The following is a 25,335-nucleotide window of genomic DNA, read 5'->3' on the forward strand; positions in this document are numbered from 1 at the left end:
TCCGCGCACCGAACAGGGGGCCCCCATAGACCAGCACACTGCTCTCCTGAAATACTCTGCGCTGCTGTCACCCTGCTCCCTCCACCACATATCTCCCAGAATCCTTGCTGCCTGCCATCCTCTGAGACTGTCTACTTGTCAGTATAACTCTGCAGTCACCAACATAATGGCTGCTCACTGTGTTCCTGAATATCATCCTCTCTTATCCCTTAGCAAACACCCAGAAGGGGAGGAGAGGAGACATCACACACGTCAGCAGACTCCGCCCATAATTACTGCAGTGCTGTAATGTGAGCTAGTTGTACACTAGGTTTTTCTGAAATTTCAGCAGCTGCTCCCCCTAGTGTTTAAAGGTGGAAATTCAAAAACTTTTCAAATTATTTTTCATATTTTAATAAATTATAAACAAATGATATTTTTTAAGAAAATGTAATCATTAATTCTTTACATTTTTACAATTTATGAAAAAAATTTTTTTTTGATGGCACCTTCCCTTTAACCCCTTCATGACCCAGCCTATTTTGACCTTAAAGACCTTGCCGTTTTTTTCAATTCTGACCAGTGTCCCTTTATGAGGTAATAACTCAGGAACGCTTCAATGGATCCTAGTGGTTCTGAGATTGTTTTTTCGTGACATATTGGGCTTCATGTTAGTGGTAAATTTAGGTCAATAAATTCTGTGTTTATTTGTGATAAAAACGGAAATTTGGCGAAAATTTTGCAATTTTCACATTTTGAATTTTTATTCTGTTAAACCAGAGAGTTATGTGACACAAAATAGTTAATAAATAACATTTCCCACATTTATACTTTACATCAGCACAATTTTGGAAACAAAATTTTTTTTTGCTTGGAAGTTATAAGGGTTAAAATTTGACCAGCGATTTCTCATTTTTACAACGAAATTTACAAAACCATTTTTTTTAGGGACCACCTCACATTTGAAGTCAGATTGAGGGGTCTATATGGCTGAAAATACCCAAAAGTGACACCATTCTAAAAACTGCACCCCTCAAGGTGCACAAAACCACATTCAAGAAGTTTATTAACCCTTCAGGTGCTTCACAGCAGCAGAAGCAACATGGAAGGAAAAAATGAACATTTAACTTTTTAGTCACAAAAATGATCTTTCAGCAACAATTTTTTTGTTTTCCCAATGGTAAAAGGAGAAACTGAACCACAAAAGTTGTTGTCCAATTTGTCCTGAATACGCTGATACCTCATATGTGGGGGTAAACCACTGTTTGGGCGCACGGCAGGGCTTGGAAGGGAAGGAGCGCCATTTGACTTTTTGAATGAAAAATTGGCTGCATTCTTTAGTGGACACCATGTCACATTTGGAGAGCCCCCGTGTGCCTAAAAATTGGAGCTCCCCCACAAGTGACCCCATTTTGGAAACTAGACGCCCCAAGGAACTTATCTAGATGCATAGTGAGCACTTTAAACCCCCAGGTGCTTCACAAATTGATCTGTAAAAATAAAAAAGTACTTTTTTTTCACAAAAAAATTCTTTTAGCCTCAATTTTTTCATTTTCACATGAGCAACAGGATAAAATGGATCCTAAAATTTGTTTAGCAATTTCTCCTGAGTACACCGATACCTCATATGTGGGGGTAAACCACTGTTTGGGCACATGGTAAGGCTCGGAAGGGAAGGAGCGCCATTTGACTTTTTGAATGAAAAATTATCTCCATCGTTAGCGGACACCATGTCGCGTTTGGAGAGATCCTGTGTGCCTAAACATTGGAGCTCCCCCACAAGTGACCCCATTTTGGAAACTGGACCCCCCAAGGAACTTATCTAGATGCCTAGTGAGCACTTTAAACCCTTAGGTGCTTCACAAATTGATCCGTAAAAATGAAAAAGTACTTTTTTTTCACAAAAAATTTGTTTTTGCCTCAATTTTTTCATTTTCACATGGGCAATAGGATAAAATGGATCCTAAAATTTGTTGGGCAATTTCTCCCGAGTACGCCGATACCTCATATGTGGGGGTAAACCACTGTTTGGGCACACAACAGGGCTCGGAAGGGAAGGCGCGCCTTTTGACTTTTTGAATGGAAAATTAGCTCCAATTGTTAGCGGACACCATGTCGCGTTTGGAGAGCCCCTGTGTGCCTATGCATTGGAGTTCCCCCACAAGTGACCCCATTTTGGAAACTAGACCCCCACGGAACTTATCTAGATGCATAATGAGCACTTTAAACCCCCAGGTGCTTCACAGAAGTTTATAACGCAGAGCCATGAAAATAAAAAATAATTTTTCTTTCCTCAAAAATGATTTTTTAGCCTGGAATTTCCTATTTTGCCAACGGTAATTGGAGAAATTGGACCATAAATTTTGTTGTCCAGTTTGTCTTGAGTACGCAGATACCCCATATGTGGGGGTAAACCACTGTTTGGGCGCAAGGCAGGGCTCGGAAGGGAAGGCACGCCATTTGGCTTTTTAAATGGAAAATTAGCTCCAATCATTAGCGGACACCATGTCGCGTTTGGAGAGCCCCTGTGTGCCTAAACATTGGAGATCCCCCACAAATTACCCAATTTTGGAAACTAGACCCCCAAAGAAACTAATCTAGATGTGTGGTGAGCACTTTGAACCCTCAAGTGCTTCACAGAAGTTTATAACGCAGAGCCATGAAAATAAAAAAAAAAATTTCTTTTCTCAAAAATGATTTTTTAGCCCGCAATTTTTTATTTTCCCAAGGGTAACAGGAGAAATTTGACCCCAATATTTGTTGTCCAGTTTCTCCTGAGTATGGTGATACCCCATATGTGGGGGTAAACTACTGTTTGGGCACATGCCGAGGCTCGGAAGTGAAGTAGTGAATTTTTGAAATGCAGACTTTGATGGAATGCTCTACGGGCGTCACGTTGCGTTTGCAGAGCCCCTGATGTGGCTAAACAGTAGAAACCCCTCACAAGTGACCCCATTTTGGAAACTAGACCCCGAAAGGAACTTATCTAGATGTGAGGTGAGCACTTTGAACCCCCAAGTGCTTCACAGAAGTTTATAACACAGAGCAGTGAAAATAATAAATACGTTTTCTTTCCTCAAAAATAATTTTTTAGCCCAGAATTTTTTAATTTTCCCAAGGGTAACAGGAGAAATTTGACTCCAATATTTGTTGTCCAGTTTCTCCTGAGTATGGTGATACCCCATATGTGGGGGTAAACTACTGTTTGGGCACATGCCGAGGCTCGGAAGTGAAGTAGTGAATTTTTGAAATGCAGACTTTGATGGAATGCTCTACGGGCGTCACGTTGCGTTTGCAGAGCCCCTGATGTGGCTAAACAGTAGAAACCCCTCACAAGTGACCCCATTTTGGAAACTAGACCCCGAAAGGAACTTATCTAGATGTGAGGTGAGAACTTTCAACCCCAAGTGCTTCACAGAAGTTTATAACGCAGAGCCGTGAAAATAATAAATACGTTTTCTTTCCTCAAAAATAATTTTTTACCCCAGAATTTTTTATTTTCCCAAGGGTTACAGGAGAAATTGGACCCTAAAAGTTGTTGTCCAGTTTCTCCTGAGTACGCTGATACCCTATGTGTGGGGGTAAACCACTGTTTGGTCACACGTCGGGGCTCAGAAGGGAAGTAGTGACTTTTGAAATGCAGACTTTGATGGAATGGTCTGCGGGCGTCACGTTGCGTTTGCAGAGCCCCTGGTGTGCCTAAACAGCAGAAACCCCCCACAAGTGACCCCATTTTGGAAACTAGACCCCCCAAGGAACTTATCTAGATATGTGGTGAGCACTTTGAACCCCCAAGTGCTTCACAGACGTTTACAACGCAGAGCCGTGAAAATAAAAAATCATTTTTCTTTCCTCAAAAATGATGTTTTAGCAAGCAATTTTTTATTTTCTCAAGGGTAACAGGAGAAATTGGACCCCAGTAATTGTTGCGCAGTTTGACCTGAGTATGCTGGTACCCCATATGTGGGGGTAAACCACTGTTTGGGCACACGTCGGGGCTCGGAAGGGAGGGAGCACCATTTGACTTTTTGAATAAAAGATTGGCTGGAATCAATGGTGGTGCCATGTTGCGTTTGGAGACCCCCTGATGTGCCTAAACAGTGGAAACCCCTCAATTCTAACGCCAACACACCCTTAACCTTTATCCCAACTGTAGCCGTAACCCTAACCACAACTCTAACCCCAACACACCCCTAACCCTAACCACAACCCTAATTCCAACCCAACCCTAACCCTAAGGCTTTGTGCCCATGTTGCGGATTCGTGTGAGATTTTTCCGCACCATTTATGAAAAATCCGCGGGTAAAAGGCACTACGTTTTACCTGCAGATTTACCGCGGATTTCCAGTGTTTTTTGTGCGGATTTCACCTGCGGATTCCTATTGAGGATCAGGTGTAAAACGCTGCGGAATCCGCACAAAGAATTGACATGCTGCGGAAAATACAACGTAGCGTTTCCGCGCGGTATTTTCCGCACCATGGGCACAGCGGATTTGGTTTTCCATATGTTTACATGGTACTGTAAACCTGATGGAACACTGCTGCGGATCCGCAGCGGCCAATCCGCTGCGGATCCGCAGCCAAATCTGCACCGTGTGCACATAGCCTAATTCTAAAGGTATGTGCACACGCTGCGGAAAACGCTGCGGATCCGCAGCAGTTTCCCATGAGTTTACATTTCAATGTAAACCTATGGGAAACAAAAATCGCTGTACACATGCTGCAGAAAAACTGCACGGAAACGCAGCGGTTTACATTCCGCAGCATGTCACTTCTTTCTGCGGATTCCACAGCGGTTTTACAACTGCTCCAATAAAAAATCGCAGTTGTAATACCGCAGTGAAATGCGCAGAAAAACCGCGGTAAATCCGCGATAAATCCACAGCGGTTTAGCACTGCGGATTTATCAAATCCGCTGCGGAAAAATCCGCAGAGGACCAGAATACGTGTGCACATACCGAAACCCTAACCCTAACCCTACCCCTAACCCTAACCCTACCCCTAACCCTAGTTCTAACTCCAACCTTAGTGGAAAAAAAAAATTCTTTATTTTAATATTGTCCCTACCTATGGGGGACAAAGGGGGGGGGGTCATTTACTGTTTTTTTTTATTTTGATCACTGTGATAGGTTTTATCACAGTGATCAAAATTCACATTGGAACGAATCTGCCGGCCGGAAGATTCGGCGGGCGCACTGCGCATGTGCCCGCCATTTTGGAACATGGCGGCGCCCAGGAAAGAAGACGGACGGACCCCGGGAGGCTTGGTAAGAATAAAGGGGGGGGAGATCAGGGCACGGGGGGGGCGTCGGAGCACGGGGGGGGTGGATCGGAGCATGGGGGAGTGGATCGGTGTGCGGGCGGGAGGATCGGTGTGCGGGCGGGTGGATCGGTGTGCGGGCGGGTGGATCGGTGTGCGGTGGGGTGGATCGGTGTGCAGGGGGGTGGATTGGAGCACGAGGGGTGGGATTGGAGCACGGGGGGAGCGGACAGGAGGACGGGGTAGCGGAGCACAGGACGGAGGGGAGCGGACCACAGATCAGGGGGCTGGGGGGGCGATCGGTGGGGTGGGGTGGGGGCACAAAAGTGTTTCCAGCCATGGCCGATGATATTGCAGCATCGGCCATGGCTGGATTGTAATATTTCACCAGTTTTTTGGGTGAAATATTACAAATCGCTCTGATTGGCAGTTTCACTTTCAACAGCCAATCAGAGCGATCGTAGCCATGGGGGGGGTGAAGCCACCCCCCCGAGCTAAACTACCACTCCCTCTGTCCCTGCAGGCCGGGTGAAATTGGAGTTAACCCTTTCACCCGGCCTGCAGGAGCCCAATCCGGCCATGACGCATATGCTGCGTCACAGGTCGGAGTGGCACGGGTTTTCATGACGCATACGCTGCGTCAAAGGTCGGGAAGGGGTTAAGAGGGGACTGGATACATTTCTGGAAAAGTATAATGTTACAGGGTATATTCACTAGATTCCTTGATAGGGCATTGATCCAGAGAATTAGTCTGATTGCCGTATGTGGAGTCGGGAAGGAATTTTTTTCCCCAAGGTGGAGCTTACTCTTTGCCACATGGTTTTTTTTTGCCTTCCTCTGGATCAACATGTTAGGGCATGTTAGGTTAGGCTATGGGTTGAACTAGATGGACTTATAGTCTTCCTTCAACTTTAATAACTATGTAACTATGGTAAAGGGGGCTCTGAACTCGCTTCCCAGCCAGCCGGACCCAGCCTGTACCTTTGTTCTGGTGCCCTGGACTGTGGCTGCCTGAAGTCTTCAGTAAACCAGGTAAAAAGACAGCAAACCTGTGTCCTCCATTTTTTATTGCACCACTCACCATCTCCAGCTACACACCAGGAGCCCTGCGGGTCCAACTTCACCTGTGGGAAGTTATACCATCTTAGCTGCCATAACATCACCCCAGAGGACCCCTTTAAGCAGTGTCAGTCAACACTGACCGAATACCTTAGGTGGCGTCACAAACACAAACTTTATTTCAAACCCCTTTAAAGACCATCCCTTTTGCATGGGCGCCCAGGGCCACGGACTGGGTCGCTGCCACCTTGACACATCCCCTTAAAGGGACACTGTCAACTGAATTTGGAGGGAACAATCTTCAGCCATGGAGGCGGGGTTTTTGGGTGTTTGATTCACCCTTTCCTTACCCGCTGGCTGCATGCTGGCTGCAATATTGGATTGAAGTTCATTCTGTGTCCTCCGTAGTACATGCGTTTCACTTTATGTACTGAGGAACTTAAATTAATTTTTTGATGATATTCTAACTTTGTGAGAAGCACATCTATCTATTCTATGTGAATATGTCTATTCTATCTTATTCTAACATGTCAAGCTGTAATTTTTCTATATGCGGAAGAGAAATTGCCGACTTTTCATGTCTATAAGTCTATCTATCTATCTATCTATCTATCTATCTATCTATCTATCTATCTATCTATCTATCTCATCCATTTCAGCTTTTTTCTGATGCCCAGTGACCTGTTTGTTGGGTGCAGCAGATATATATTCAGATTTTCCACTGACTTGCATTGGATCCACTATTTAGTACAAATACACAGATATTAGAAAGTATTTGTGCTGATTTTCCCGAATACAAATGTTTAACTATTCGCTCATCACTAATTACTACCAGGTAACCAATTATTTCTATAGTGAAGTCACTTTGGCATTACTTAGGCTGTGTTTATTGTAAGGCGCTTGAAGGAATAGCACACAGTTATCGGAGTCCTCATAGTTTTACCCAAATCTTTTCATGGCAATTGTAGGCTTGCAGTTTTGAGTTTTGATGGTGAACCAATTAGTTTCAAATCCAATTGCGAAATACTTTATCGTCTTTACTTGGTCATAATGTTTGATGCTTGACTCACTTTTTATATTAGCCTATATGCATTTTTACGGGGAAAGATACCTAAATATAGATCTCAGAGTGTCATTGAACCACAGTTTACGTTTTGCTACATTCAAATGTTAAATGTCAAAGTGTCAAAGATGTCATTGTTCTTAATTTTCCTTGGACTATTTCAAAGACAAAATCAGCACAACAAGCACCAGCAAACTCATATTCTGAACCAATGTTTCCTTTCCCTCTATTTTTTGCTCCCAAAAACAATTAGTTAGGGGAATTTGTAACCTAAAAAACATACAAAATAAAATAACCTTTATAATTAATTTTTGTACAAACAGCATTAATAATTATATATTGCTAGATAAATATAAGAAAAACACATTTTTAGAATAAATTGGATGATACGTGATTGAAGCAGCGGTTACAGTTAAATATTAATGACTGCAGAAATGTATAAAATAATATTGGTTGAATGCTCGGTGACTCCTTCAGCCATAAAGGTGCATTTATGATTCATTTCAGGCTTTATCTTTCAAGCATGACAGCAAACCTTAGATATTACCTCTCCAACAGTGTAAAATAGTGAATTAATAATGCTTAATTATGCTACAATTGTAATAAGTGCTCCAAACTAGTATTCAGACCAAAAGTGCCAAAGAGCATACTGATAACTCAAGAGATTTATACTGCAATCTGCGAAATGCTATAGGAGGGGGATTTGTTTTAGGAGATCTCACTTGTCTCATTTTTTTGTCTAAAATATAAAGCAATGGCTTTTGGTGTCATTTAAAAGGATTGTCCACTACTCGAACAGCTCCTTCTCAATTTCCTATTAAAATAAAAACATTTATACTCACCTCATTCAAGTGGTGTCAGCAATTGCATTCCTAGAGCTCACGTCACGTTTTTATGCCAAACCAGTATCAATTTCACTGTACCCGCCTTCAGACAAATCAAACATCAAGAGGATGTCAGAGAGTATCCGTAGCCCTGACTTCCTTTTGATGTTCAATACATCCGAAGGTGAGACAAGTAAAGCCGGTGAAAATTGGGCTTGGTGCTCGCATGAAGTAACAACATGTGAGCCGAGGGAACGTGAGTACTAATACCACTGAAACGATGCTGGCACTATAGGTCAGTGTAACTGTTATTTTCTTTAATGGAGGCAAATATTCAGATTGAGAAGAAGTTGTCCAAATAGTTTAATGTTATGAAAGTTATTCCACTTAAAAAGTATTTTTTCTTTCTTTGCTTGATATTAGCTCCTTCCTAATTATTTGATATTTTTTTCCTCCTTCTTAGGCCGGCTTCACACTTGCGAGTTTTACGGACGTAAGAGCGCAGAAACTACGTCCGTAAAACTCGCAAAAAATACGGCACAATTATTCTCTATGCCCCTGCTCCTATCTGCCGTATTTTACTGATCAGTATTATACGGCTTTCTACGGCCGTACAAAATCGCAGCATGCTGCGTTTGTCACCGTACTGCGCAAGAAATACGCCAATGAAAGTCTATGGAAGCGTGAAAAATACGGATTTCACACGGACAAGCAGTGTGACTTGCGAGAAATACGCAGCAGTGTTAGAGAGAAAAGCCGGTAATTCAGTGCGGTGTACAGTAAAATCACACTGACAGCTTACAGTAGAATAGGTAGAATAAATGTGTACACATAGAATAGGTATATATATATATATGTCAGTGAGACACATATATGTATATATATTAATATTTATTCCAGCGCTATACAGCTTGAAAGCCGGTAATTCAATTACCGGCTTTTTCTTTCTCCTTCCTAAAACCCGACATGATTTGAGACATGGTTTACATACAGTAAACCATGTCTTCTCTCCATTTTTTTTGCAGATTCCACACTACTAATGTCAGTAGTGTGTATCTGCAAAATTTGGCCGTTCTAGGGTTAAATGGCGGAAAAAATTGGCGTGGGCTACCGCGCAATTTTCTCCGCCAGAGTAGTAAAGCCAGTGACTGAGGGCAGATATTAATAGCCTGGAGAGGGTCCATGGTTATTGCCCCCCCCTGGCTAAAAATATCTGCCCCCAGCCACCCCAGAAAAGGCACATCTGGAAGATGCGCCTATTCTGGCACATGGCAACTCTCTTCCCATTCCCGTGTAGCGGTGGGATATGGGGTAATGAAGGGTTAATGCCACCTTGCTATTGTAAGGTGACATTAAGCCTAATTAATAATGGAGAGGCGTCAATTATGACACCTATCCATTATTAATCCAATTGAATGAAAGGGTTAAATAAAACACAAACACATTATTTAAAATTATTTTAATGAAATAAAAACAATGGTTGTTGGAGTATTTTATTCTACGCCCAATCCAATCACTGAAGACCCTCGTTCTGTGAAAGAAAAAACATAATAAACCAACAATATACTTACCCTCCGCAGATCTGTAACGTCCAACGATGTAAATCCTTCTGAAGGGGTTAAAACATTTTGCAGCAAGGAGCTTTGCTAATGCAGGCTGCTCCTCGCTGCAAAACCCCGGAGAATGAGTCTAAATATAGATCAATGAGCTATATTTAGCTTCATTTGCGGTGAGGCGCCCTCTGCTGGCTGTTTATAGATCGTGGGAATTGCCTAGAAAGCCTGGGAGCTTTCTAGGAAATTTCCCACGATCTATGAACATCCAGCAGAGGGCGCCTCACCGCAAATGAAGCTAAATATAGCTCATTGATCTATATTTAGACTCATTCTCCGCAGCGAGGAGTAGCATTGCATTAGCAAAGCTCCTTGCTGCAAAATGTTTTAACCCCTTCAGAAGGATTTACATCGTTGGACGTTACAGATCTGCGGAGGGTAAGTATATTGTTGGTTTATTATGTTTTTTCTTTCACAGAACGAGGGTCTTCAGTGATTGGATTGGGCGTAGAATAAAATACTCCAACAACCATTGTTTTTATTTCATTAAAATAATTTTAAATAATGTGTTTGTGTTTTATTTAACCCTTTCATTCAATTGGATTAATAATGGATAGGTGTCATAATTGACGCCTCTCCATTATTAATTAGGCTTAATGTCACCTTACAATAGCAAGGTCGCATTAAACCTTCATTACCCCATATCCCACCGCTACACGGGAATGGGAAGAGAGTGGCCAAGTGCCAGAATAGGCGCATCTTCCAGATGTGCCTTTTCTGGGGTGGCTGGGGGCAGATATTTTTAGCCAGGGGGGGGCCAATAACCATGGACCCTCTCCAGGCTATTAATATCTGCCCTCAGTCACTGGCTTTACTACTCTGGCGGAGAAAATTGCGCGGGAGCCCACGCCAATTTTTTCCGCCATTTAACCCTTTATTTTAAGAGCTAGAACGGCCAAATTTTGCAGATACACACTACTGACATTAGTAGTGTGGAATCTGCAAAAAAAATGGAGAGAAGACATGGTTTACTGTATGTAAACCATGTCTCAAATCATGTCGGGTTTTAAGAAGGAGAAAGAAAAAGCCGGTAATTGAATTACCGGCTTTCAAGCTGTATAGCGCTGGAATAAATATTAATATATATACATATATGTGTCTAATGACATATATATATATATATATATATATATATATATATATATATATATATAGACAGTATATATATATATTTTTTTCTTTTTGGGACACATGGATCATTTCTATAGCGGTATGTTGGTTTTGCAAGCCTGCGAGAAAACCACGCAGTACGGATGCCATACGGATTACATACGGAGGATGCCATGCGCAAAAAACGCTGACACACCCTGCCTACGGAGGAGCTACGGACCACTATTTTCGGGACATTTCAGCGTATTACGGCCGTAATATACGGACCGTATTTTCATACGCTGAGTGAGAAGCCGGCCTTACTTAGAGACATAACAATTTTTCCACTAAAAAGGGGGTATCTTTTTTTTTTCGTCACTAAAAGTTTTAATTTTGAATTATACCACTCATTATACTATATAATGTACCAACAAATGTGCAAAATATTGGAATGAAAAATACTAATTCTGTTATTAAAAACTTCTGAAGATTTAGTCTTATGATTAGCACTTCTAGCAAATTTAAAAGTCATGTAAAACACAGGTAATGCCAGTATCTAACCAAATCCTTCCATACACGTAATCAAATTCTTACATATAACAAAGCACAGAAATTCTCTGAGCAGAAATGTGTGTTTTATGAAAAAAAAATAAAAAAGAGATACAGACTGTGCGAAAAGGAGTCATACCCCTTTAAATGTTTTCACTCTTTGTTTCATTGCAGCCATTTGGTAAATTCAAAAAAAGTTTATTTTTTTCCTATTACTGTACACTCTGCATCCCATCTTGACTGAAAAAAACAGAAATGCAGAAATTTTTGCAAATTTATTAAAAAAAATAACTGAAATGTCACATGGTCATAAGCATTCAGACCCTTAGCTCAGTATGAGTAGAATCACCCTTTGAAGCTAGTACAGCCATGAGTCTTCATGGGATTGGTGCAACAAGTTTTTCACGCCTGGATATGGTGACCCCCTGCCATTCTTCCATGCAGATCCTCTCCAATTCCGTCAGGTTCGATGGTGAACGTTGGTGGACAACCATTTTCAGGTCTCTCCAGAGATGCTCAATTGAGTTTAGGTCAGGGCTTAGGCTGGGCCAGTCAAGAATAGTCACAGAGTTGTTCTGAAGACGCTCCTTTGTTATTTTAGCTGTGTGCTTAAGGTTATTGTCTTGTTGGAAGGTAAATAATTGGCCAAGTATGAGGTTCAGAGCACTCTGGAAGAGGTTTTCATCCAGGATTAGTGTTGAGCATTCCGATACTGCAAGTATCAGGTATCGGCCGATACTTGCTGTATCGGAATTCCGATACCGAGTTCCGATATTTTTGTGATATCGGAAATCGGTTTCGGAGTGTGCGGTGCGTGTGGTTCCAAGGGTCTGGAGGAGAGGAAACTCTCCTTCAGGCCCTGGGATGCATATTAATGTAAAAAATAAAGAATAAAAATAAAAAATATGTATATACTCACCCCTTCGAAGAACCCTGGCTGTCACCGCTGCGAGCGTCTGCCTCCGTTCCTGAGACTCTAGTGAGTGAAGGACCTTTGGTGACGTCACGGTCAGGTGAGCGGTCACGTGATCGGTCACCTGACCGCGACGTCATCGAAGGTCCTTCACTCTCTGCAATTCTCAGGAACGGAGGCGGACGCTTGCAGCGGTGACAGCCAGGGTTCTTCGGAGGGGTGAGTATAGCCATATTTTTTATTTTTATTCTTTATTTTTTACATTAATATGGATCCCAGGGCCTGAAGGAGAGTTTCCTCTCCTTCAGACCCTGGGAACCATCGAGGATACATTCCGATATTTGTGTCCCATTGACTTGTATTGGTATCGGAACTCGGTATCGGCGAGATCCGATATTTTGCCGGTATCGGCCGATACCATCCGATACCGATACTTTCAAATATCGGAAAGTATCGCTCAACACTATCCAGGATATCTCTGTACTCATGTTTCCTTCAATGACAACCAGTCGTTGTGTCCATTCTGCCGAAAAACACCCCCCCATAGCATGATACTGCCACCACCATATTTCACTGTTGGGATTGTATTGGATAGGTGATGAGCAGTGCCTGGTTTTCTCCACACACACCACTTAGAATAATCACCAAAAAGGTCTATCTTTGTCTCATCAGACCAGATAATCTTATTTCTCATAGTCTGGGAGTCCTTCATGTGTTTCTTAGCAAACTCTATGCAGGCTTTCATATGTCTTGCATTGTGGAGAGGCTTCTGTTGGGCCACTCTGCCATAAAGCCCTGACTGGTGGAAGGCTGCAGTGATAGTTGACTTTGTAGAACTTTCTCCCATCTCCCTACTGCATCTCTGGAGCTTAACCACAGTGATCTTGGTGTTCTTCTTTACCTCTCTCACCAAGGCTCTTCTCCCATGATCATTCAGTTTGGCTTGATGGCCAGGTCTAGGAAGACTCCTGGTGGTCCCAAACTTCTTCCATTTAAGGATTATGGAGGCCACTGGGCTCTTAGGAACCTTGAGTACTGCAGAAATTCTTTTGCAGTCTTGGCCAGATCTGTGTCTTGCCTCAATTCTGTCTCTGAGCTTCTTGGCCAGTTCCTTTGACCTCATGATTCTCATTTGGTCTGACATGCACTGTGAGCTGTGAGGTCTTATATAGACAGGTGTGTGGCTTTCCAAATCAAGTCCTATCAGTTTAATTAAACACAGCTGGACTTCAGTGAAGGAGTAGAACCATCTCAAGTAGGATCACAAGGACAAGGAAATGAACAGCATGTGACTTAAATATGAGTAACTGAGGAAAGGGTCTGAATACTTTTTTAATACATTTTTCAAAAATGTCAACATTTTTTTTTCAGTCAAGATGTGGGGTAGAATATACATTAATGTGAAAAAAATGAACTTTTTTGAATTTACCAAATGGCTGCAATGAAACATAGAGTGAAAAATTGTAAAGGGATCTGAATACTTTCCATACACACTGTAGGTAGCATATGTGCCATAATAAAACAATAATTGGTCATATTGGTGGTGCTTTAAACTCATTTGTGCTTTTGCTGCTCATTCCATATAATTTACTTGTTAAACTCTAGAAATAATAATAATAATATAAAAAATAATAATAGAAATAATAAGCTAAAAAAACACATTGTGATTCTAAACATTATTCCTTTTTCTGTTTCATTGTTCACCCAATAATTTATATACAATGGGGAAAATAAGTACTTGATACACTACTCATTTTTCCATTTTGCTGATTTTGCCACCTACAAAGAATGGAGATGTATGTCATTTTTATTTAGAACCTATAAGAAATGCACTAAAGGATCTAAATAGTAAAAGCAATCATTTTATTGAAAATATATTATAAAATACCATAGTAATAACAACGGGATTCAACAATGGAGACAACTACTAGGTGGAACCACAGGTCAAAGGTAAATTAACATAACAATTATACTAGCACCCTACCAAAGTGAATACTGATGTGCCTAATCATGTTTATAGTGACCAAACAAAGTGCACAAGTTTGACTGGTAAGAATTATCCAGTGGTCAGCATGTAGGAATCAGGGAGGGAAATAAAGCCATGTAAACTGGTGTATTTACCTTAGACCAGCGGTGCCACTGCCCCTACGGCCGTTTTGGCTTGTGTGCCTTCTTCCGGGGGAGTGGCATCGTCAGGTCCTATGGTATTTAAATACACAGGCTGCCCAATCAGAGGAGAATAAGGAGAAAAGCCGGGCCATGTAACGGCGCATGCGCTGCTGAAGTCCGGCGCCTTCCGCCTGGGTATCAAGAAATGATTGTATTATATAATATATTCTCTAACTTTATACTTCACTGTTTATATATATATAGATTGTTGTATTTTATTGTATGATTTACACTGCATAGGTCTTTTAGTTTTTTTGGAAAAAAAACATTCGTATATATTTATTTTTCAGTATATGCACTTTGCACTTTTGTATAATTAATTATATGTATGATATGTGCACTTTTAACTATTATGTTCGTTATAAGTATCATGTGATTGATCTTTGCACCCTATTATAATGTAGTATATAACTTGAATAATGTGAATTATAGGTTTATTCATATGAGATAGAATATTTATCTAGTCACTTATTGCACTTTCATTATTAAATATATACTCTGCATATATAATGTGGATTACATATTATACTCCAATAATTTTTTATACACACTCTATGTAGTGATTTATATAAGGTTTTATAATCATCCCCTGTCCCTTTATTCATTCCTGATTTGCGCACATGCGCACTGTTCAAAGGTGGCCTGGCATCGCTGACGGCGTCTTTACTTCATTTGCTTTCGTGCGGACAAGGACCTGCCCACATGATCGGTGGTGCGTGTTTCCTTTTCCTGCACCTGCATAGGCTTATGACGCCTTCGGTGATGCGGGAGGCGCCAAACTTCAGCAGCGCATGTGCCTTTACATGGCCAGGCTTTTCTCCTTATTCTCCTCTGATTGGGCAGCTTGTGTATTTAAATACCATATGACCTGACGATGCCACTCCCCCGGAAGAAGGCACACAAGCCGAAATGGCCGTAGGGGCAGTGGCACCGCTGGTCTAAGGTAAATACACCACTTTACATGGCTTTATTTCCCTCCCTGATTCCTACATGCTGACCACTGGATATTTCTTACCAGTCAAACCTGTGCACTTTGTTTAGTCAGCATAAACATGATTAGGCACATCAGTATTCACTTTAGTAGGGTGCTAGTATAATTGTTATGTTAATTTGCCTTTGACCTGTGGTTCCACCTAGTAGTTGTCTCCATTATTGAATCCCATTGTTATTACTATGGTATTTTATAATATATTTTCAATAAAATGATTGCTTTTACTATTCGGATCCCTTAGTGCATTTCTTATAGGTTCTATGTATTTTTGCACCTGGAATAGGTTGTAATTCCATGTATGGGCACAGGTGATATGGTTATCACGTACTGTGCATTGTTATCGATATCTGCTTATGTAATTTTTATCGTAGATACACTTCATCTGTGAGACAGAATCTAAAACTAAAAAAGCAAAAAAAACACATTGTATGATTTTAACATAATTAATTTGCACTTTCGTGCAATAAATTGCAATTTAATTATTTAAAAAATCATTCAATGTGATTTTCAGCTTTTTTATTTTTAAATTCTGTCTCTCACAGTTGAAGTATACCTACTTTAAAAACAGACCTCTCCGTTCATTGTAGGTAACATAGTAACATAGTAACATAGTTAGTAAGGCCGAAAAAAGACATTTGTCCATCCAGTTCAGCCTATATTCCATCATAATAAATCCCCAGATCTACGTCCTTCTACAGAACCTAATAATTGTATGATACAATATTGTTCTACTCCAGGAAGACATCCAGGCCTCTCTTGAACCCCTCGACTGAGTTCGCCATCACCACCTCCTCAGGCAAGCAATTCCAGATTCTCACTGCCCTAACAGTAAAGAATCCTCTTCTATGTTGGTGGAAAAACCTTCTCTCCTCCAGGTAGGAAAATTTGAAAAATCGCCAATCAAATACTTGTTTTCCCCACAGTACATACTGTCTGAGAAAAAGTCAAAGGATATATCCAAATGTATGACTTACATTGAGATGTAGCTGGTTTGTCCAGTGTCCAATTACTTTGTATTCAGCTGTTTTATTTATTATTTGATACTGATAAATATCATAACGTCCAGGAGCATCTCCATTTTCATTGTAAGTGACTGGTGTACCAGCACTGCCTAAAAAAAAAATTATGATAATTATGAAGGAAAACAGCCAACAAATCAAAGTCCCATTTGGACACCTGTCCAAGTAGTTATTATGCATTGCTTATATAGCCCTATCATATTCCGCATGTATGTCAGTATGTCTTTGGAGTATGGGAGGAAACTGAAAAACCCATCTAAACATGAAGAAAACTAAGAAACTCCTTGCAGATGTTGTCCTTGGTGGGATTTGAACCCAGGATTCCTGTAGTTACACGATACTCTATAGATTATGAAATGTTACTTACTGGATGACTTACCATTAAAATTGAATAAAACATATATTACAAAATAGTTTTTTTGCTTTTATATTGTAAATATTGGCAGGAAAAAATGATGGCCTTTTTTTTCTAGAATGCTTGATGAAGAGTTGAATAGAAGATATTCATTTGATTTTAATAGGAAGTGTTAACATGTTTTCATAAAAAAACACAAGAAGAAACAACACCTTTTGATTACATATGGTGTTTTATGAAGTATCGCTTTAGATTTTTTGTAAATTCTTCAGTTTGTATTTAAAACCTGATATAATTTCACATCTTACTTTAAATTACAGATAAATAGTGGGACCGATATAGTTTCTGCTAAAGAGGAAACATTGCAAAGACATGTAGACCCTTCTACATGTACAGTAAGCTAAAAAACCTTAGAAAAAAAGCTGGAAGGGATAATGACTAGTATGCAGAATAGTGAGACCTAAACAAGTATAGACATGTTTTTATTTTGTTTTTGCCCTTACATTTACATTTAATGTTTTTTTTACATGGACTTTTACAAATCAGTAGATAATGCTACAAGACAATATAAAAGAACAGGAAAGTTAGTATGCCGCTGATGTTTGTAATATGTCTTCCAGCTCTTGCAAATTCTGTTCTGACAGCAATATGTTCACTGTTTGCCTAAGATGCTTTCTCTGGTATGAGCGAGGTTGGTGAAATCCCAAGCTTTCAAGACCCAAAGGTCAAATACAAGGGTTATTATATATACTGTATATATATAAATAACCTGCTCGGCAACATAAAATCTATAAAAATCAAGCCAGAATCAAGTCAGTAATGCATGATTCTCCTAAATCTATGTAAACAATATATACATTATGTTTCCCAGGGCAAAAGGACAATTGTGACTTCACAAATAACGGTTATCTAAAATGAAAGTTCACATTATTGATATTCAACGAATTACCATTATAATTCTGTCAATGTAAAAAGAACATTTTTCAATTTGTATTACTCCAGACAGTTGTGTATATTAAGAATAGCACCAAAAGTAAACAAATTAGTCGGTTAATAAAGTAAAAGAAACTTGAGAAATATTGAAAGCTGAAATTAATTAATCCCATCAGCCTTTCCTAAATTCCTGTTTTGTATTATACTGCTAAAGCTATAGAAATCTGTTTTATTCTTGCTATGCATTTAAGTCTTTTATAAAAAATAAAACAGGATTCAGATAAGGAAAAATATTCTGTATGCTTGTATACGCTTATAAGAGAGAGAAAAGGGAATGGACTAGAACTGTATTCCGCATATCAATTATTTATTTCCTATTTGAGGGATTTATGGCTCTGCAATATTAGCAAGATGGCGACAATTAACATTCTGATCCTGTAATGTTAAAAGTAAGAAAAAGTAGTAATCTAAAATATTTAAATATCAATATCTGATCTTCATTCAAATTACAGTCTTTAACATTAAAATAGCAGCTCCAAGAAGGAAAATTAGTGAAATTATTGAAATGATAAAAAAATGGAAACAAAACTTTCAAAACATCTCAGTATATTCAGTATTGAGTGAGAGTGCCACACACACAGAGTTATATGCACTTACACAGCTCAGGATGCTGTCAATGAGGTTATGAGTATCGGAACATTTACAAAACATCAATAATAAAAATAAAACATATTTTGTGCCGGGTATTGAGGTGCGAGACTCGTGAGTTTCTCGCAAGTGTGACCTCGGCCTTAAATGCAATATCTGTTTAATTAAAAATAAATTGAGAAAAAAAATGGCGTGGGCATTGACATGCTGCGGAAAATAAAATGCTGCAAATCCACGTGGATTTTTCTGCAGCATGTGCACAACAATTCTCAATTTCCCATTGACTAACGTGGCTTGTGCACTACACTGCGGATTTGATGCAATTTCACGCATCAAAATCTGCAACGTGTGCACATAGCCTAACAGTCCTTCATTTTTTTAGAAGTGGGGAGGAGGGGATTGGCAAAAAAAAGCTTCTGATAAGAGAGATGTTCTGGATAATTAAATTGGATATTAAGGAACAATAGGGGATGAATTTCAGAAATGATGCTATGCTTATTTATTAGTATTTATCATCTGTATTTTGGGGGGTTTTGTATGATTTTTGTTTGGTCTATTTTTGGTAGATATCACATATATTGATTATTTTACATTTGTATAAAATATCATGCTTTCTCAGATTGGTGATGTTTTTTTTTAAATAGGATGTCCCATGATTTTTTGTTTTACTCTATGACTAAGGGTAATAACACAAAAAAAGATTCAGAGTAATCTCATATTTCAACATCATGGGTGCTTTTAATGGTCTGTTTAGGCCATGCAGGCTGTTGACAGTAGCACCAGCACCATACTACCAGGTGTGTCCTTGAACACAAATTGCAAGTTGTCCTAATTCCCTGGGTCCTTTAAATTTCAAAACATTTGACACAAATTAAATTTTGTATCAAAGTGATTATCCTATTTCTGCTTGTTCTCCATGCAGTTTTCTATTATAAGATGTATTTCTATCTATCCATCTGCATCTGATACTCTATTTGGCTCGTGAATCAGCGGAGCCAAGCGCTGGCACCACCCCCCTCTCAAATGGTCACCTTTCCCCGATTCTCACTGATCCAGTCTTCTGACTCTCTGTGATGTTTTAAGGCCGAGGGTGTGATGAAATCATTATAGTGTGCCTTTTGTGCTATGCAGTGCAGAGAGTCAGAAAAGGCTGAAGAGACCAGAGCAGCGGGGAACAGGGAGAGGTGAATATTTGATTTTTTTAAATGTATGGAGCATTATATGGGGCCCATTATACTGTATGAGCAACATATAAGGCCCAATATTCTGTCTGGAGAAATAAATGGGGCCCATTGTACTGTATGGAGCAGTATATGGGGCTTAATATTCTGTATGGAGCCATTATACTGTATAGCACAATATATAGGATGATTATACTGCATGGAGCAATATCTGTGGCTCATTATTCTGTATGGAGTATTATATGGTGCCAATATACTGTATGGAGCAATAAATGGGGCCAGTCAACTGTATTGGGCATCATATTAGGTCCAATATACTGTATGGAGCACTATATAGGACCCATTATTTTGTTTGGAGCAATATATGAGGCCTATTATTCTGTATAGAGTATTATGTGTGGCCATTATATAATGTATGGAGCAGTATACAGGACCATTATATACTATATGGAGCAATATCATCATACCTAACCTAATACCTACCTATACCTAATATCATCATACCTAACAGACAGGACATTCAGCGTCTCCCACTCACACACCACCTCCTCACCTCGCCCCTTATCTGTCGGAGTCCCACAAGGTTCATTCCTAGGGCCCCTGCTCTTCTCCATTTACACCTTTGGCCTGGGACAGCTCATAGAATCTCATGGCTTTCAGTATCACCTTTACGCTGACGACACACAGATCTACATCTCTGGACCAGATATCACCTCCCTTCTAACCAGAATCCCTCAATGTCTGTCTGCTATTTCATCCTTCTTCTCCACTAGATTTCTAAAACTTAACATGGACAAAACAGAATTCATCATCTTTCCCCCATCTCACGCGACCCCCCCAACGAACCTATCCATTACAGTAAATGGCTGCCCACTCTCCCCAGTCCCACAAGCTTGCTGCCTCGGGGTAATCCTTGACGCTGATCTCTCCTTCAAACCACATATCCAAGCCCTTTCCACTTCCTGCCGCTTTCAACTCAAAAATATTTCACGAATCCGTTCATTCCTCAACCATGAATCTGCAAAAACCCTAGTCCATGCCCTCATCATCTCTCGCCTTGACTACTGCAACCTCCTGCTCTGTGGCCTCCCCTCTAACACTCTCGCACCCCTTCAATCTATTCTAAACTCTGCTGCCCGACTAATCCACCTGTCCCCCCGCTATTCCCCGGCCTCTCCCCTCTGTCAATCCTTTCACTGGCTCCCCATTGTCCAGAGACTCCACTACAAAACCCTTACCATGACGTACAAAGCCATCCACAACCTGTGTCCTTCATACATCTGTGACCTCGTCTCCCGGTACTTACCTACCCGCAACCTCCGATCCTCACAAGATCTCCTTCTCTACTCCCCTCTTATCTCCTCTTCTCACAATCGTATACAAGATTTCTCTCGCGTATCACCCTTACTCTGGAACCCTCTACCACAACACATCAGACTCTCGCCTACCATCGAAACCTTCAAAAAGAACCTGAAGACCCACCTCTTCAGACAAGCCTACAACCTGCAGTAACCACCGATCGACCAAACCGCTGCAGGACCAGCTCTACCCTCACCTACTGTATCCTCACCCATCCCTTGTAGATTGTGAGCTGTTATGTTTGCTAATGACAGGTGTTATGAAGGCAATCCAGAAACACAGTGTGCATAGCGATCAGAGCGCACACAGTGATCTGACAAATACCCAAAAATACAAGAACGAGCTCTGAGACGTGGAAACTCTGTAGACTGCACACCTGATCCTATCCTAAACACAACTAAAAGCGGCTGTGGATTGCGCCTAACAACTACCTAGGCAACTCGGCACAGCCTAAGAAACTAGCTAGCCTGAAGATAGAAAAATAGGCCTGACTTGCCCCAGAGAAATTCCCCAAAGGAAAAGGCAGCCCCCCACATATAATGACTGTGAGTAAGATGAAAAGACAAAACGTAGGGATGAAATAGATTCAGCAAAGTGGGGCCCGATATTCTAGGACAGAGCGAGGACAGTAAAGCGAACTTTGCAGTCTGCAAAAAACCCTAAAGCAAAACCACGCAAAGGGGGCAAAAAAAAACCCACCGTGCCGAACTAACGGCACGGCGGTACACCCTTTGCGTCTCAGAGCTTCCAGCAAAACAAAAGACAAGCTGGACAGAAAAAAAGCAACAAAAAAGCAAAAAGCACTTAGCTATACAGAGCAGCAGGTCACAGGAACAATCAGGAGAAGCTCAGATCCAACACTGAAACATTGACAAGGAGCAAGGATAGCAGCATCAGGCGGAGTTAAGTAATGAAGCAGTTAACGAGCTCACCAGAACACCTGAGGGAGGAAGCTCAGAAGCTGCAGTACCACTTGTGACCACAGGAGTGAATTCAGCCACAGAATTCACAACAGTGAGCCTTCGCGGGCAGGGTCCTCATTCCTCCTGTACCAGTTATGACTTGTATTGTTTAAGATTATTGTACTTGTTTTTATTATGTATACCCCTCCTCACATGTAAAGCGCCATGGAATAAATGGCGCTATAACAATAAATAATAATAATAATAATATATGTGGCCATTACGGACTGTAAAGTGCAATATATGGGGCCATTATACTGTATTAACCAAAATATGGGGCCATTATACTGTATAGAGTATTATATGGGGCCATTTAACTGTATGGTGCATTATATGTGGTACATTATACTGTACGGAGCAATATGTGGGGCCATTATACTGTATGGATCATTACATGGGGCCAATTATTCTGTATTGAGTAACATATGGGGCCAATTATTCTGTATGGAGAACTATATGGGGCCCATTATTCTGTATGGAGCAATATGTGGAGCCATTATATACTGTTTGGACCTTTATATGGGGCCCATTATTCTGTGTGGAGCAGTATATGGGGCTCAATATACCATATGCAGCAATATATGGGGCCCATTATTCTGTATGGTACAATACATGGGACCAATATACTATATTTAGCATTATATGCAGGCCATTATACTGTATGGAGCCATATATGGAGCCCATTATACTGTATGGAGCATTATATGGAGCCCATTTTTCTGTATGGATCAATATATGGGGCCCATTATTCTGTATGGTACAATACATGGGACCAATATACTATATTTAGCATTATATGCGGGTCATTATCCTGTATGGAGTTATGATCAGGAGCATTTTTTATATAATCTTATTTCCATTTTGTTCTTAATGTAATTTAGTCATTAAATGTTTGTTACTATTTCACCTAAAGAGAGAACTGTCTAGTTTGGGAGTTGCTTCTCTTCTTGATGCTTCCAAATAATTTCAGGCTATGAATAAGCACTGAACAGGTGAGAAGCATGTTGTCAGGAAAGTGCTATTTATTTGTTACCCATATTTTATAACCTACTTGCTGCTTGTATGGATATATTGAAAACTGGATTTTTTATGTCCAATGTTAACAAAACTTGGACATTTTTTCAAAGCTTCAAATACTGGCTAATACTTTGTATTTATGGTATATAGTTATGTCATATAGTCAACAAGGCTTCAGAACAGTGTGCAGGTGTAAAAAACTTTATTATGGTGCTTGAACCCTCTAGGCTCAAGCAACATATTGTAATCCGATTTCTTATATTTTATTTTTCTTCTTCTCCGCGTTTTCCGCAATTAATGCAGTCCAAATCGCTCAGCGCAGAGACCTCGTTCAGGTGGCGTTTCGAAGCCCTTGGTGGGGACAGGTGTGTTATGTATATTTTGGAGTTGATCTGATTTGTAGTTTTTTTAAAAATCGCATTAAAAAAAAAATTTCCCATAGGAATTAATGGCGACCTTTCCATGACCCCCAACTTGACCTTCCAAAGTTGGCAGCTATGCAAATGTACAGTGTCCATTTTAGGACATGATCATTTATCAACGTCAAACATCAGAATAAAGTGACTATGACACCCGATACTCCGACACCTGACACTCCGACACCCAACACTCTGACACCCGACACTCTGACACCCCGACACCTGACACCCCGACACCTGACACCCCGACTCCCAACACTATAAGTGCCCCCCAGTCCTGTGTGTGAAAAGTGCCTCCCCGGTCCTGTGTGTCAAAAGTAAGTGCCCTCCTGATCCTGTGTGTGAAAAGTAAGTGCCCCCCGGTCCTGTGTGTGAAAAGTAAGTGCCCCCAGGTCCTGTGTGTGAAAAGTAAGTGCCCTCCTGATCCTGTGTGTGAAAAGTAAGTGCCCCCCGGTCCTGTGTGTGAAAAGTAAGTGCCCCCAGGTCCTGTGTGTGAAAAGTAAGTGCCCCCCGGTCCTGTGTGTAAAAAGTAAGTGCCCCCCGGTCCTGTGTGTGAAAAGTAAGTGCCCCCCCGGTCCTGTGTGTGAAAAGTAAGTGCCCCCCAGTCCTGTGTGTGAAAAGTAAGTGCCCCCCCGGTCCTGTGTGTGAAAAGTAAGTGCCCCCCGGTCCTGTGTGTAAAAAGTAAGTGCCCCCCGGTCCTGTGTGTGAAAAGTAAGTGCCCCCCGGTCCTGTGTGTGAAAAGTAAGTGCCCCCCGGTCCTGTGTGTGAAAAGTAAGTGCCCCCCAGTCCTGTGTGTGAAAAGTAAGTGCCCCCCAGTCCTGTGTGTGAAAAGTAAGTGCCCCCCAGTCCTGTGTGTGAAAAGTAAGTGCCCCCCGGTCCTGTGTGTGAAAAGTAAGTGCCCCCCAGTCCTGTGTGTGAAAAGTAAGTGCCCCCGATCCTGTGTGTGAAAAGTAAGTGCCCCCCAGTCCTGTGTGTGAAAAGTAAGTGCCCCCCCGGTCCTGTGTGTGAAAAGTAAGTGCACCCCTGTTACTGTGTGTGAAAAGTAAGTGCACCCGTCTTGTGTGCGAAAAGTAAGTGCCCCTCTGTCCTGTGTGTGAAAAGTAAGTGCCCCCCCCGGTCCTGTGTGTGAAAGTGCTGCTGTAAAGCTGGCAGCGCTGTTCAAGCACCATGTATTTCCTTCAGGAAATGTGCTTATCTAGTTATTCAACTTCTCCGCATTTACCGCAATTAGTGCGGCCCGAACCATTGGCGCAGAGACCCCGTTCAGGCGGCATTTTGAAGCCCTCGGTGCGGACAGGTGTGCTATGTATTTTTGGAGTCGATCCGATTTGTAGTTTTTTTAAAAAAATCGCATTTTAAGCAAACATTTTCCCATAGGATTTAATGGCGACCTTTCCATGACCCCCAGCTGACATGGATTGAAGCCACAGCTCAGGTGCACTGAAATTACAAAGATGGCAGCTATGCAAATGTACGGTGTCCATTTTAGGACATGATCATTTATCAAAGTCAAACATTGGAATAATGTGACTCTGACTCGTGACTCTGACTCGTGACTACTGACTCGTGGCTACCAAGTGGCCAATGTGGCTACGAAGTCGCCAAAGTAACAGAGGTGCTGAATGTGCCAAAGTGGCTATCAAGTGGCCAAGTGGCAACCGAGGTGCCGAATGTGCCAAAGTGGCTACCAAGTGGCCAAAATGGCTACCAAGTGGCCAAAGTGGCCACGGAGGTGCCGAATGTGCTAAAGTGGCTACCAAGTGGCCAAAGTGGCTACCGAGGTGTCGAATGTGCCAAAGTGGCTACCAAGTGGCCAAAATGGCTATCAAGGTGCCGAATGTGCCAAAGTGTCTACCAAGTGGCAAAAGTGGCAGCGGAGGTGCCAAATGTGCTAAAGTGTATACCAAGTGGCCAAAGTGGCTACCAAGGTGCC

The 25,335-nt window shown here is 41.1% G+C and overlaps 1 protein-coding gene across 3 annotated transcripts in view; it reads right to left on the minus strand.

The window, feature by feature from the left end:
* GRM8 (glutamate metabotropic receptor 8) overlaps positions 1–25,335 on the minus strand; it is a 2,054,171-nt gene that overhangs the window by 346,486 nt on the left and 1,682,350 nt on the right. For all 3 annotated transcript variants that reach the window (XM_069764916.1, XM_069764915.1, XM_069764917.1), the window contains one exon: positions 16,484–16,620. In XM_069764916.1, the coding sequence (XP_069621017.1) occupies positions 16,484–16,620 (137 nt within the window). The remainder of the gene's footprint in view (positions 1–16,483; positions 16,621–25,335) is intronic.

Source organism: Ranitomeya imitator, chromosome 4, assembly GCF_032444005.1.
Source record: "Ranitomeya imitator isolate aRanImi1 chromosome 4, aRanImi1.pri, whole genome shotgun sequence".
Taxonomy (NCBI): Eukaryota; Metazoa; Chordata; class Amphibia; order Anura; family Dendrobatidae; genus Ranitomeya; species Ranitomeya imitator.